The sequence below is a fragment of the Protopterus annectens genome, chromosome 14.part0, assembly GCF_019279795.1.
Source record: "Protopterus annectens isolate FY-2018-M chromosome 14.part0, PAN1.0, whole genome shotgun sequence".
Taxonomy (NCBI): Eukaryota; Metazoa; Chordata; order Ceratodontiformes; family Protopteridae; genus Protopterus; species Protopterus annectens.
This window is the reverse complement of record NC_056748.1, coordinates 1,157,864,817-1,157,879,462: the sequence shown is the minus strand read 5'-3', so window position 1 is coordinate 1,157,879,462 and position 14,646 is coordinate 1,157,864,817. Positions and strand designations below refer to the sequence as shown.

Sequence of the window (14,646 nt, the reverse complement as noted above, 5' to 3'; positions counted from 1 at the left end):
AATGGAAGATGGAGCTGGTAAAACCCTGGATCTGTGTTCTGACAAATATTCTCATCATCCTATCCACCTCTGTTTCAGAAAGACTTAGAGGAAACCTGATCGAAGAGGAAATGAAAGGAATTCGAGATGCCTTTCTTAGTGTCTCTTGTAAGAAAGGAAACCTAAGTCTTCGGGACACTGTCTTTAGAAAAAAGGGAGGAGTCTGGAGATGAGGAGACTCAGTGGTTGAAGAAGTTGGATCCATAGTTTTTGGATCTGAGCGCCTGGGCATCTTAGCTGGTGGCTCCAATGTTACAGCAGTTTTAGGAGGCCGGACAGGAGAGCACTTTCTATGCTCCCTGAGCTTCACAGACTTAGATTTCTGTGAGGGGGTTTGAGTCCCTGAAGTTGAAACTGAAGAAGAAGGTGCAGAAGCAGGGATAAGGCCCTTAAGTACTAGCTTGTTGCATCGTTCACCGATAGCTCTGGCATTGAAACCAGTGCAAATAGTACAAGGAGTGTCTAAATGAGAAGGGCCTACACAATAAACACACTCCCTGTGGACATCAGAGTTGGGAATTTTATTCCCACAGGAAGTGAATTTTTTAAAGCCAGTAGGCTTTTCAACCATAACTATAAACTACACCAAAAGTCCAAACCCAGCAAAGTGAGAAAAAATAAAGAATTAAAGAGAGATTTTTTTTTTTTTTTTTTTAGGAAAAGAATGGAGGATAGCGAGTAAAAGAAATAGTTTTACCAAGAATGGTAATAAGGCTACCTTATAAGAAGGTAATGAAGAAGTAGAAATAATACCAATGATGGTAAAAAGAGATACGAAAAGATGGTAAAATGTTAAATAGCTAAGCGGGTAAAGAGAGGGTGGCTATAGAAAAGTTATATATATGTTAAGAGAATTTAACTTTAAAGTTATTACTCACTAGTTTAGAGAAAATAACTGCCTGAGCTCGAGAGAATGCAATCCTGACCAAATTGTTATAGTGGTAAACGAGATATGAGATAATGCAGTAGTCAGGGGGCATTATGGGTACTCTCGAGAGTCGGATCTGGAGAAAAGTGGCCGTGCTGGATCCAAGATCGACTTGTTGAGGTACAAATGAAAATGACAACATCAGATTGTGTTTTACTGTCATCCATCATCTTTAAAACAGATATTATGACCTTATCTACTAACTACAATAATACAGCAGACAAATGCTAACAAACCTGCAGTTGTTCCCTGCATTCTTAAAGCACAATATTTCTGTTTGTTTACTTCTTCAGAGTAGCAAAATGATTGCCATGTCTTTTCAGTTACTACATGTCTAGGAAACTTTTAATGTTCCCAACATGGAAGCTTACCTTGTTCACTGAAGTGAAACCAAACTCTGGTCTGCGACATGAGCCAAGAACTTTTCTTTTTGCAACTCGATCCTTTCTACCATCATAGATGACCTGACATTCTCCTGAGACATCAGTCTGGAAAAAAAATTAAGTTATATAAAATTAAGTTATATGTGTATCTAAAATAAACAGATAACTGAAAAAATAATTAATTCATTCTACAAAGATAAAATGAAGTCATTTATCTGGAATCCTAGGAAACAGATTAGCATATCCTGCAAAATAACAAATAAACATAGTAAAAGCGCACAATACCAATTAATAAACATACAATAAAATACTAGGACAATCCCAAGATATCTTTAGTGAATACTGGTGTTTATGAAGACATTAAAGGTGCCCCATATAAACAGAATAAAGTTTACAAGAAATGCATCCCATAATACTATGGCTGCAACCACTGATATTTTAGATGGCAGCTAGGAGCAAGAACTGGTGCAGACCATGAAGAATCAGGGTGAGCTAGACCATGAAGAATCAGGACAACGAGCAGCAAAGAATAACATAGGCAGTTTCAAATGTCATCAAAAATGAGCTGAACTTGGCTAAGATACAAGCCTGTCAGTACAATAAACCTCATACAAGCACTATTACTGAATGACTAATGCCATATTATACTGCAATGTGCTTTGAATGTCGTGTCTAAATGGTGTTTGTCAGAATGGCAGGCAGACAACACAAGAGACAATAAGGTGTGATCAACCTCAATGCCATCTTTAATCAGACCACAGCATGTAGATCCCACGGCATGCATCTTCCAGTACCTAGCTCAGTAACCCATGGCATGTAGCTTCCAGTACCTAGCTCTATATCCCATGTTATGTAGCTTCCAGTACCTGGCTCAGAATCCCATGGCATGTAGCTTCCAGTACCTAGCTCAGTATCCCACGGCATGTAGCTTCCAGTACCTAGCTCAGTATCCCACGGCATGTAGCTTCCAGTACCTAGCTCAGTATCCCATGGCATGTAGCTTCCAGTACCTAGCTCAGTATCCCACGGCATGTAGCTACCAATACCTAGCTCTACATCCTACGTTATATAGCTTCCAGTACCTAGCTCAGTATCCCATGGCATGTAGCTTCCAGTACCTAGCTCAGTATCCCATGGCATGTAGCTTCCAGTACCTAGCTCAGTATCCCACGGCATGTAGCTTCCAGTACCTAGCTCAGTATCCCACGGCATGTAGCTTCCAGTACCTAGCTCAGTATCCCACGGCATGTAGCTTCCAGTACCTAGCTCAGTATCCCACGGCATGTAGCTTCCAGTACCTAGCTCAGTATCCCACGGCATGTAGCTTCCAGTACCTAGCTCAGTATCCCACGGCATGTAGCTTCCAGTACCTAGTTCAGTATCCCACGGCATGTAGCTTCCAGTACCTAGCTCAGTATCCCACGGCATGTAGTTTCCAGTACCTAGCTCAGTACCCCACAGCATGTAGCTTCCAGTACCTAGCTCAGTATCCCACGGCATGTAGCTTCCAGTACCTAGCTCAGTATCCCATGGCATGTAGCTTCCAGTACCTAGCTCTATATCCCACGGCATGTAGCTTCCAGTACCTAGCTCAGTATCCCATGGCATGTAGCTTCCAGTACCTAGCTCAGTATCCCATGGCATGTAGCTTCCAGTACCTAGCTCAGTATCCCATGGCATGTAGCTTCCAGTACCTAGCTCTATATCCCACGGCATGTAGCTTCCAGTACCTTGCTCAGTATCTCATAGTATGTAGCTTCCAGGACCTAGCACAGTATCCCACTGCATGTAGCTTCCAGGACCCAGCTCAGTATCCCACGGCATGTAGCTTCCAGGACCTAGCACAGTATCCCACAGTATGTAGCTTCCAGTACCTAGCTCTATATCCCATGTTATGTAGCTTCCAGTACCTAGCTCAGTATCCCATGGCATGTAGCTTCCAGTACCTAGCTCAGTATCCCACGACATGTAGCTTCCAGTACCTAGCTCTGTATCCCACGACATGTAGCTTCCAGTACCTAGCTCAGTATCCCACGACATGTAGCTTCCAGTACCTAGCTCTGTATCCCACAGCATGTAGCTTCCAGGCCCTAGATCAGTATCCCACGACATGTAGCTTCCAGTACCTAGCTCTGTATCCCACAGCATGTAGCTTCCAGTACCTAGCTCTGTATCCCACGGCAGGTAGCTTCCAGTACCTAGCTCAGTATCCCACGGCATGTAGCTTCCAGTACCTAGCTCAGTATCCCACGGCATGTAGCTTCCAGTACCTAGCTCAGTATCCCACGGCATGTAGCTTCCAGTACCTAGCTCAGTATCCCACGACATGTAGCTTCCAGTACCTAGCTCAGTATCCCACGGCATGTAGCTTCCAGTACCTAGCTCAGTATCCCACGGCATGTAGCTTCCAGTACCTAGTTCAGTATCCCACGGCATGTAGCTTCCAGGCCCTAGATCAGTATCCCACGACATGTAGCTTCCAGTACCTAGCTCAGTATCCCATGGCATGTAGCTTCCAGGACCTAGCACAGTATCCCACTGCATGTAGCTTCCAGTACCTAGCTCAGTATCCCACGGCATGTAGCTTCCAGTACCTAGCTCAGTATCCCATGGCATGTAGCTTCCAGGACCTAGCACAGTATCCCACTGCATGTAGCTTCCAGTACCTAGCTCAGTATCCCACGGCATGCAGCTTCCAGTACCTAGCTCAGTATCCCATGGCATGTAGCTTCCAGTACTTAGCTCTATATCCCACGGCATGTAGCTTCCAGTACCTTGCTCAGTATCTCATAGTATGTAGCTTCCAGGACCTAGCACAGTATCCCACTGCATGTAGCTTCCAGGACCCAGCTCAGTATCCCATGGCATGTAGCTTCCAGTACCTAGCACAGTATCCCACAGTATGTAGCTTCCAGGACCTAGCTCAGTATCCCACTGCATGTACCTTCCAGGAACTAGCACAGTATCCCATGGCATGTCGCTTCCAGTACCTAGCTCAGTATCCCACAGCATGTCACTTCCAGCACCCTAGCTCAGTATCCCACGGCATGTAGCTTCCAGTACCTAGCTCTGTATCCCACGACATGTAGCTTCCAGTACCTAGCTCTGTATCCCACAGCATGTAGCTTCCAGGCCCTAGATCAGTATCCCACGACATGTAGCTTCCAGTACCTAGCTCTGTATCCCACAGCATGTAGCTTCCAGTACCTAGCTCTGTATCCCACGGCAGGTAGCTTCCAGTACCTAGCTCAGTATCCCACGGCATGTAGCTTCCAGTACCTAGCTCAGTATCCCACGGCATGTAGCTTCCAGTACCTAGCTCAGTATCCCACAGTATGTAGCTTCCAGGACTTAGCTCAGTATCCCACGACATGTAGCTTCCAGAACCTAGCTCAGTATCCTACGGCATGCAGCTTCCAGTACTTAGCTCAGTATCTCACGGCATGTAGCTTCCAGTACCTAGCTCCGTATCCCACAGCATGTAACTTCCAGTATCTAGCTCCGTATCCCATGGCATGTAGCTTACAGTACCTAGTTCAGTATCCCACAGTATGTAGCTTCCAGTACCTAGCTCAGTATCCCACGGCATGTAGCTTCCAGTACCTAGCTCAGTATCCCATGGCATGTTGCTTCCAGTACCTAGCTCAGTATCCCACGACATGTAGCTTCCAGTACCTAGCTCAGTATCCCATGGCATGTTGCTTCCAGTACCTAGCTCAGTATCCCACGGCATATCGCTTCCAGTACCCTAGCTCACTATCCCACGGCATGTAGGTTCTAGTACCTAGCTCTGTATCCCATGGCATGTAGCTTCCAGTACCTAGCTCTGTATCCAATGGCATGTAGCTTCCAGTACCTAGCTCTGTATCCCACAGCATGCAGCTTCCAGTACCTAGCTCTGTATCCCATGGCATGTAGCTTCCAGTACCTAGCTCTGTATCCCACAGCATGCAGCTTCCAGTACCTAGCTCTGTATCCCACGGCAGGTAGCTTCCAGTACCTAGCTCTGTATCCCATGGCATGTAGCTTCCAGTACCTAGCTCTGTATCCCACAGTATGCAGCTTCCAGTACCTAGCTCTGTATCCCACGGCAGGTAGCTTCCAGTACCTAGCTCTGTATCCCATGGCATGTAGCTTCCAGTACCTAGCTCTGTATCCCATGGCATGTAGCTTCCAGTACCTAGCTCTGTATCCCACAGCATGCAGCTTCCAGTACCTAGCTCTGTATCCCACGGCAGGTAGCTTCCAGTACCTAGCTCTGTATCCCACGGCAGGTAGCTTCCAGTACCTAGCTCAGTATCCCATGGCATGTAGGTTCCAGTACCTAGCTCTGTATCCCACAGCATGCAGCTTCCAGTACCTAGCTCTGTATCCCACGGCAGGTAGCTTCCAGTACCTAGCTCAGTATCCCACGGCATGTAGCTTCCAGTACCTAGCTCTGTATCCCACAGCATGCAGCTTCCAGTACCTAGCTCTGTATCCCACGGCAGGTAGCTTCCAGTACCTAGCTCTGTATCCCATGGCATGTAGCTTCCAGTACCTAGCTCTGTATCCCACGGCATGTAGCTTCCAGTACCTAGCTCAGTATCCCACGGCATGTAGCTTCCAGTACCTAGCTCTGTATCCCATGGCATGTAGCTTCCAGTACCTAGCTCAGTATCCCATGGCATGTAGGTTCCAGTACCTAGCTCTGTATCCCACAGCATGCAGCTTCCAGTACCTAGCTCTGTATCCCACGGCAGGTAGCTTCCAGTACCTAGCTCAGTATCCCATGGCATGTAGCTTCCAGTACATATAATGCTGTGTGTCACATATATGACACCAGGAAACACCACCACCAAGTCATATACGTAACACATAGCATTAAATCTATGTGTTACATATATGACACCAGGAAACACCACCACCAAGTCATTAACTGTTCTTGTTTAACTATGCCAAATAAATGCAGTGAAAGGAAAGATCTATTCTCGTCTGTGTCTTTGGATTTACCCATACAGTCAGAATCTCATACATTGTTTGATCTACCACCAGTAGAAAGCCATCTCACTTCTGATCTCCTTCAAATACATTTTAAAAGCACTGCTGAATCTTTCCCATGACAACGAGAGCCCTTAAAAATAATAAGTAAAAAAGTGCAAGACCAGATGACCAATGTGCTGACACTACTTTAGCCCCCATTTTGTATCTAAGGAGCACAGAAGGACATTGTTCTGGTCATTAAATCTCAAAATGGCAACTTGTCATGCAGTGCAGCTAGTAGTTACATGCCAGATATGTACTGTTGGAAAAACAACATCAGATGCGTAAAGGAACTGCTTTAAATGGGGTCTCATAGTAGCAGGACCCACGTTTTCAACAGCAGTTGTGTTTTTACTTTTCATATACTAAACATAGCCTTCATCTAAATCATAAAAGTAAAATCGCCTTAAAAAGCACACGTTAGATAAGATTTTCTTTACTATTTCATGCTCTTCTGCTTATTAGGAATACTGACAAATTCTCACAACTGCTATTATGACTTTCAAAAAGTTGAACACAATTTCCTTACACATATCCGGATCATTGGCCACATCTTTTCCCTTCACAACACATATCGGGTAATAACTCATAGAGGACATGACTTTTACTGGAAAGCAGCTTTGTGCCAGCAGATGTGTGCAGAGTTTTCAGTTAGTGAATACCATGACAAAATTTCTTTCATTCTTACTCCTACTGGTGCAGAAAAATATATTCATATCCTTGTCATTTCCAACCTTATAAGTCCCCCCCCCCGTATCAGAGGTCAGCAACTCGAAAAATAAGCAACGGCATTCTTTTTATTATTTGAATAGTTCTTTTTTACCCTCTTCTTCTATTCAGCCTCAAAGTCATCCTCCCTCATACCAGATTATGGTGCTATTATTCACTAACACATACCACCTCTCCTACTTTTTCCTTACAGGCTCCAAACTAACCTATACAGTCTTAAACTTTATTATTCCTAGGCACTACTATGCATCTCCAGTTAACTTCCCTTCCTTCCACAAAACACTCACTACTAACTCATCAATGTAATCCAAAGTCAACCACCTACCTATCTCACCCATCAAGCACCTAAATACTTGTACAAGTCATTTCCTATTTTGCTTCTCCTTCAAAGAAACATCAAGCAGAACCCAGGTCCACATTCTCCCTCTCTCCCGTTATCTTCTCAGTGTCCAAAGCCTTGTAAATGAAATGGACCAGATTAATGTTATGATAACTCTTCACATCCCTGACTGCCTAGCAGTTACTGAAACTTGGCTGAAACCAGATAACCTCTCTCTCTCTACCACCTTCTTCCTGGATACAGCAATTTTTCCTGACTGCAGACCAGGCAACACTAAAGGAGATAGTGCCCTGCTGGTATACAAATCTCACTTAAAAGTGAAACTTAAAAAAACAAGCCTCACCCTCACCAATATCTCAATCAAACCGTCTTCTAGCAGAAATTGTCTTTATGGTACTAAACATACCCAAGTTAGCTGTTACATAACTGCCCTTCCTCTTTACAGAAATTTAAAGATGTGATTCAGTCAATGTTATCTCACACAAACAAGAAGAAAAATGTAATTTTTCCAGGTGACTGATATGAACAGGTTAAAATCCACTAATTTAAAGGTCATCTGATACAACTAGACAAGCAACCTACCAGACCTAACCGTTTAACCAAAACCCATTCCCTCATTACTATCCCCAAAAAATCTTCAACATCATTTTTTATTCACCTTCATTTAGTAATCATTGCCTCATCAGTTACTCCATGTTATGCCCAGCTCCAAAACAGAACTAAAACGAATCACCTTCAGATCTAAATCCACTGCCAGTGCTGCAAAACAATTTTCAGCTCTCTCTTCCCATCACTAGAACCCTATTCTAGGCATCAGAGATCATAACAATGAAGCTGAACTCCTTACACACACTCTCCTTGCTAAAAAAGCCATCAGAAGACACAAAAGTCATTCTATGATATATCTCCAAGTATCGATGAAATACAACTCTAGGAAACTTTGGAAAAAAGTCATCCTCACAGTATGTAACCTGCCTCACACTTCTACAAGTACTTCCTTCAGCTTGTCTACAGATGATTTCTACAGACACTTTATTGACCTGTTCAAATGTGCTGCAACCCCTCCCCCCCCACACACACACAAATGCTCTATTGTCCCACCCACAAGATCATCCTTGCTTTTATTTCTGGCAGATCTCATCCAAAGAAATTATCCCTTTACTGGAACAAATACAGCTGGAAGATCCTCCAGGTACAGACAACCTACATCCACAGTTCATATACCACTGTTATGGCCTCATCGTTGTACCCTTAGAACACATCTTTAATTTTTATCCTTCTATCAACACAGTACCCAATATATGGAAACCAGCTATAATAAATCCTGTGCCAACACAAAAACAACTAACACTCCTGTCCACTAAAACAACATGGCTTCTGGTCAGGGATGATAGCCATCTCGACTTTGACTGGTGTAATTCTCATGCCAATGGACAAAGGCATGCACTTCAGTTCAATTTTTAAAGACAACACTCAGAGAGGAGGGGACGGCTAATGTCTATGTCCAAAAGGCAGTGTATAAAAAACAGGGGAGTGACATGACTAAATCAAGGGCTATGGTGTGGTCTTTAAAAATTTAACTGAAGTTATGTGTTGTGCAAAATCAATTCATCAAGATGAAAGACAGATGTGCTGCATGGAAGGGGATGGCAAGAAGAAATATTGTTCAGTCATTGTTTCATAATCTTCTGAATCCAATTCAGGGTTACTGGCAAGCCAGAATCTAGCCCAACACTCAACAGGCAGAGAAGCTAATACTGAATCGGATATTAGCCAATTGCAGGACACATAAATACTCATTCATTGTTATATGGCATGCATATTTACTAGCAATGCAGTGCAACTTCATCACACAGATTGGAAGGAAATCAGACAACCAATCAAAACCCTACAAATGCACAGAGATAACCTGTATACCCTACGAAGAAGGAAACCTAGCGGAGAACTGAAATATTTAGAAAACCAAATTCTACGAAGCAGCAACTTTAACTGCTATACCACTGTGCTTCCCAGACATTTGCGTCTCTACAGGGCACCTCTAACATTCATTGCACAGTAGGCAGCTACGCACAAATGTGAGGCTTAAATACAGGCAAAATTAAACACTGTTAACCTAATCTACCAATAGGAAATCACACAATGACCCTTCTTCCAGCAATCCCTGGCTCAGACAAGGCAGTGACCACAGTCTTCTGCCACACGTGTACAGGGGAGTCCTTTTTAATGTAAGATGGCTAGAACAGTGCTCGTGTATTAATACAAGCTAGCTTCAACAGGCCTGAATCTAGTCTATGATATCTAAGTAACAGTACAGTGCAAAACAAGTGCAAGTAATGAAGCAGTCACAATTAGTAAAAAAAGATAGAAAACAATGCAGAAATTCAATTAAATACATTTGAAAAAGAGCAAATAAAGCCCAAAACATAATTAATTTCTTGCTTTTTGCTTTGGATGGCTTGGATTCAAGCAGAAACACTCTAGACCTCTGGCAAAGGACTCTAAATGTACAGCATCTCTGGTTAAATGAATGAAAACCCACGCAAACACAAGGCTTAAATACATGCAAAATTAAACACTTTTAAGCTAATCTATCAATAGGAAATCACACAATGACCCTTCTCCAGCAGTTCCCAGCTCAGATAAAGTTGTGTCCACACCCTTCTGCCATAAGGGTGCAGTGGAGCTCTTCTTGATGTAAGATGGCTGGATTACTGCTCAAGTGTATCTATACAGGCAAGTTTCAGCAGGTCTGGATATAGTCTATGCTATCCAAGTAACAATACACTGCAGAACAAGTGCAGGTAATGAATGACATATAAATGATACTAATACATTAGTAGATGCTGAACATTCAGCATTTGAAGAGGTATATTAGTGGGTCTGTCAGACAGATAACAGATCATGTGATTAGTGCTTAGAAATTTAAAGAAATAGAGGTGAGGGAAGGATCTATGTAGGGCATAAATGTTAATATTGCAGATAAGAGGTAGGATGTCAAGCAAGTTAAGAGACGGTTTTGTATATGGCTGTCATAAGGTTTACATTAGTAGTACAGAGTTGGGGGGTGAGCAGAGTCCCAGAATAAAGTATATATAGCTGGTAAATGCTATATTAACTGTTGAAGTATTGGTGATGACTGGTTGTGGGGATATAATACTCTGAATGAAGAGAAATGGTTTGATGATATGGAAACCTGAAGATAACACAGGCATTCATCATTGAAATGTATAGAATCACATCCACTGATTTGACAGGTGAAGTTTTGGTTGTGTTTAAATGAGTCTGCATTCTGAATGGATTTCAGTGATAGTGGGATGTGGTTTCATAGTTTTAATATACTATTTGAGTACTGAGAATCAACTGCAGCATTACATGACTTGGTTACAGTCATTCATCTCTAGACAGTAAAATTGGGGGAGTATTGTATGAAGTTGTTAAGGGAAGGGTAATTGCCTGGCTTACAGAAAAGTCTGTGTACTGTAGCTAGATGAAAAAAGAGCTGGGTGATGTGGCAGTTCTAACCAGTTGAATTCACTGAGGGCTATTCAGTGGCGTGTTCTTTTAGAGTTTGCTGCAAATGTGGCTGTTTTATTATAACATTGCTCAAGTTTGTACAGTTAGAGGGTATGCATCTTCAGCATTGTCAGCGATATAAGTTTTTAATCAGTTTAATTTCTCCAAGTCTTTTGGGTTTCTAATACCATGACAGGAATGGACTCCATTCCTAGGTCAAAGTATGATTACAATTTGTGAAATTAGTACTGTTTCTATCTTTGTTGTTATCAAAAGTGCTCTTCACAACACCTGCAATGTGCCCAGACGTGACTCCTCCTGCAGTTCATACAGAGTTGCATGCATCGGTAACATATCTAAATTTTTTTTGTCTTTCGGCTTTTCCTGGTTAGGGGTCGCCGCAGCAGAACTCCAGTCCGCTAATGATTGGCAATAGATTTTTACGTGCCGAGTTGCCGGCCCTGACACACAACCTTCAACGAAGGTACGCCCATTCACGCATGTCTCCACACAGAAGACGCTCTAGCTAAGAATCGAACAGGACAACGTCTAACTGTGCGGCGACAACGCTACCGCAGCACCACCCTAAATAAGACTGTAAATTATACTTTTATGAGACTCATTGCTCCTACTACTAGTGGAACTGTCTGGGTATCCTTCTTCCACATTGCTCTTGTTTCTGACCGCAAATCTTGGCATTTTATGACATTGTCTCTCTCTGTACATAAGACACTGTAATCAATAGGTGTAGCAATTTCAACAATCAATGCTACTTTTGTCTTCTTTTCATGGAGTACTAAATCTGTTTTTTCTCATCTATTTTTTGAACTGTTTGGTCATGGGTAATCCCATGTGATATAAACTTCATCATTCTCTATAATGCTTTATGGCTCATGTTTCAAATGCTTATCATCAACCCCCTTCTTCCCATTTTTCTACACGGGGACAGATTGTCATGTCAATTATCGCCACCTCTCACTATTCAATGCCACACTCCTGCTTTCTTAAACGCTCATGCCTGACTATTGCAGGTCATCTCTCAAACAATCCATCCACCTCTTTGCTGAACACCCTCATTTCCTCTTGCCTTTTTCCTGCCTGTCCCACATTTTCCTCACCAGGTTGTCTTCTGCATTTTTGCACATGTGCACGAACCACCATAATGTGTTCTCTTTGACCTTTTCTGCAATTGGAGCTACTCTGGCCTCTGTTGTCATTTCCTCATTTCTTTGTCTGTCCCACAGTGGGCATCCTACTACCCATCTCAGGCACTTCATCTCCATCACCTCTAGCTTCCTCAGTTGCTGAGCCTTTACTGCCTAAGTTTCTGTATCATACAGTAGTATTGCTTGTAGTACTGTTTTGTACCCCTCCTTTTTCAGCTTTGTTGGCATTCTTCTGTCATATACTACACCTGACACTTTGTGCCAATTGGATGCAGCCCATCTTATTCTAGCACTGACCACCTCATTCAGACTTCCCTTCTCCCCAACCACCCCTCCCAGATACTTGAAGCTGTTAAGCTGTTCCTTTCTATCTCAATTCTCAGCTTCTTCTGATTTCCCTCATTTGCTGCCATCACAGCTTTCTTACTTATCTGTACTGAGTTTTGTTCAATATGTCTTTTAATTTTGCATTCCATTCCTCAATCCTTTGTTGAAGTTCTTGTTAAAAGTCTGCCTGTAATGCCCCATCATCTGCATACAGCAACTTTGTTGGTCTGTCCCCTCTGGCCTGTTTGCTAATGTAGTCCATCACCAGTATGAATAGCAGTGGGCTCAAAGCTGAACCCTGATGCAAATCCACTCCCATTGGGAATCTCTCTGTGTGATCAAATACTGTTCATATTTGAGTCACTGGGTCCTTGTACATAGCTTGCATTACTTCTGCCAATGTTTCTGGGACTTTGAACCAGTGCAGGACTGCCCAAATCACTTTTCTAGAGAATTTGTCATTTGCTTTCTCCAAGTCAAGGAATGTCCAGCTGGAGTATTTAGTCATCTCTATCTAATTCTCATATATCGGTCTCACTACAAATATCCCCCATCTTACTTTCTACTACTCTACATATTCATTTATCAATCACTCTATCCAGAACTTTCATACAAAATGACAGGAATGTGATACCTCTGTACTGCCCACAGTTGTGTATGTCCCTTTTGTTTTTGAATACTGGCACTAGTATGCTTAATCTCCAGTCATATGGGATACTCCTTTCTCTCCACGCTGCTAGGAGTACCCTCAGGAGCCATTTCTCCCCTATCTCACCCAGCATCTTTAGCAGATCTGCTGTGACCTCATCATAGCCTGCTGTTTCCCTACTTCATTTTCCTTAGTGCTGTTCTTACTTTTTCTAGGGTGGGCTCCTCCTCTTTTTTCATCCAACATTGTGTCTGGGGCAGTACAGCTTCTGTGGGGTTTCCTCGTTCAGAAGCTGCTGGAAATACTTCTTCCATCTGCCTTTGATGCCCTGTGCACTGGTTAGCAGGTTGTTGCTGGCATCCCTTATGGAGTCTGACTATATTGTCTATCTTTCTGTGCTTGCTTTGTATCCTGGTAGAGTTTCTTTGTGCCATCTATCAAGTCATTTTCCAGAAGCTGGTAGAGTGCCTTTGATGCCTTGATCTTTGCAACTGCAACCCCCTTCTTAGCCTCTTTGTTAGCCAACCAGTATCCCTTCTTAGCCTGGTCTGTCTTTTTTATCCACTTTTTCCTGCACTCCTTTATTTTGATGATTTTCTGGACTTCTGCACTCCACTACTAGCTTTCCTAATGCTCCTTATGTCCATATCTGGCTCAGCCATATATCTGATCTGTAGTCCTCACATATGTTGCTTTGAGGTGCTGACATTCTTCTTCAACTGGACCTCTTTCCTCTTCTTCCTGAGGTGCTAGAGCCCCAAGTAACCCCTTGAATTGTGCTTTTCTCTCCAGTCAGCTTCCAGGTCTTCTGCCATGTCTCTGTTGACCTTAGAGCTTTTTCTGACTACTGCTTGCAGGTAATTGTGGTAACTAGTAGCTTATGTTTTGGGCTAACAGTTTTACAGGGGATGACTTTGCAATCCCTAATTCTACCCCAGTGTCCCTTCTTTACTAGGAGGATGTCCATCTCAGTTGCATGTTGGCCACTCTTGTATACAATCTTCTGACTACCTCTCTTACTGAAGCACGAGTTGGCCACCATCAAGCCATTTGCCAGACAGAAGTCTAGAAAGGTCTTTCAGAAGTATAGAATTTGTCCCTAGCTATCTCAGCTAATGCAAGCTGGGCAACTGGACACTGGCCTACTAGTAGCTTATTGACCCAGGGTTGCGGGGCTTTATAGCGACACACATTGGCCAATAGGGGCACATACATCCTCTCCCACTGTTAGCATGGGTGCCTTGTGTATTGGACTAAGCTAGGTCATCAACCCACTTATCACTGACAAATACCCATGACCAAATCACCTAGAGTACATTTTTACACCACTGAGTGGCTAGCCCTGATACAGCACATAATTTGTTGGTGTATAGAACTCTTCCCCTTACAGGTACCATTTAGAGTCTGTGTGCTGCTCACAACTCCATTCTTGGGTGAGTTTGAGGTGGAAACACTCAGCATGTTTTGGAGAGGTATGAGGAACCCCACAGAGAGAACATGTAAATTCCATACAGGCATTCGCCAAAGGGCAGGATCAAACCTTGAACCTT

At 43.1% G+C, this 14,646-nt stretch overlaps 1 protein-coding gene across 2 annotated transcripts in view; it reads right to left on the bottom strand.

Moving 5' to 3' along the window:
* Positions 1-14,646, bottom strand: part of LOC122789471 (microsomal triglyceride transfer protein large subunit-like) — a 1,260,333-nt gene that overhangs the window by 1,045,154 nt on the left and 200,533 nt on the right. For both annotated transcript variants that reach the window (XM_044056964.1, XM_044056965.1), the window contains exon 5: positions 1,339-1,455. In XM_044056964.1, the coding sequence (XP_043912899.1) occupies positions 1,339-1,455 (117 nt within the window). The remainder of the gene's footprint in view (positions 1-1,338; positions 1,456-14,646) is intronic.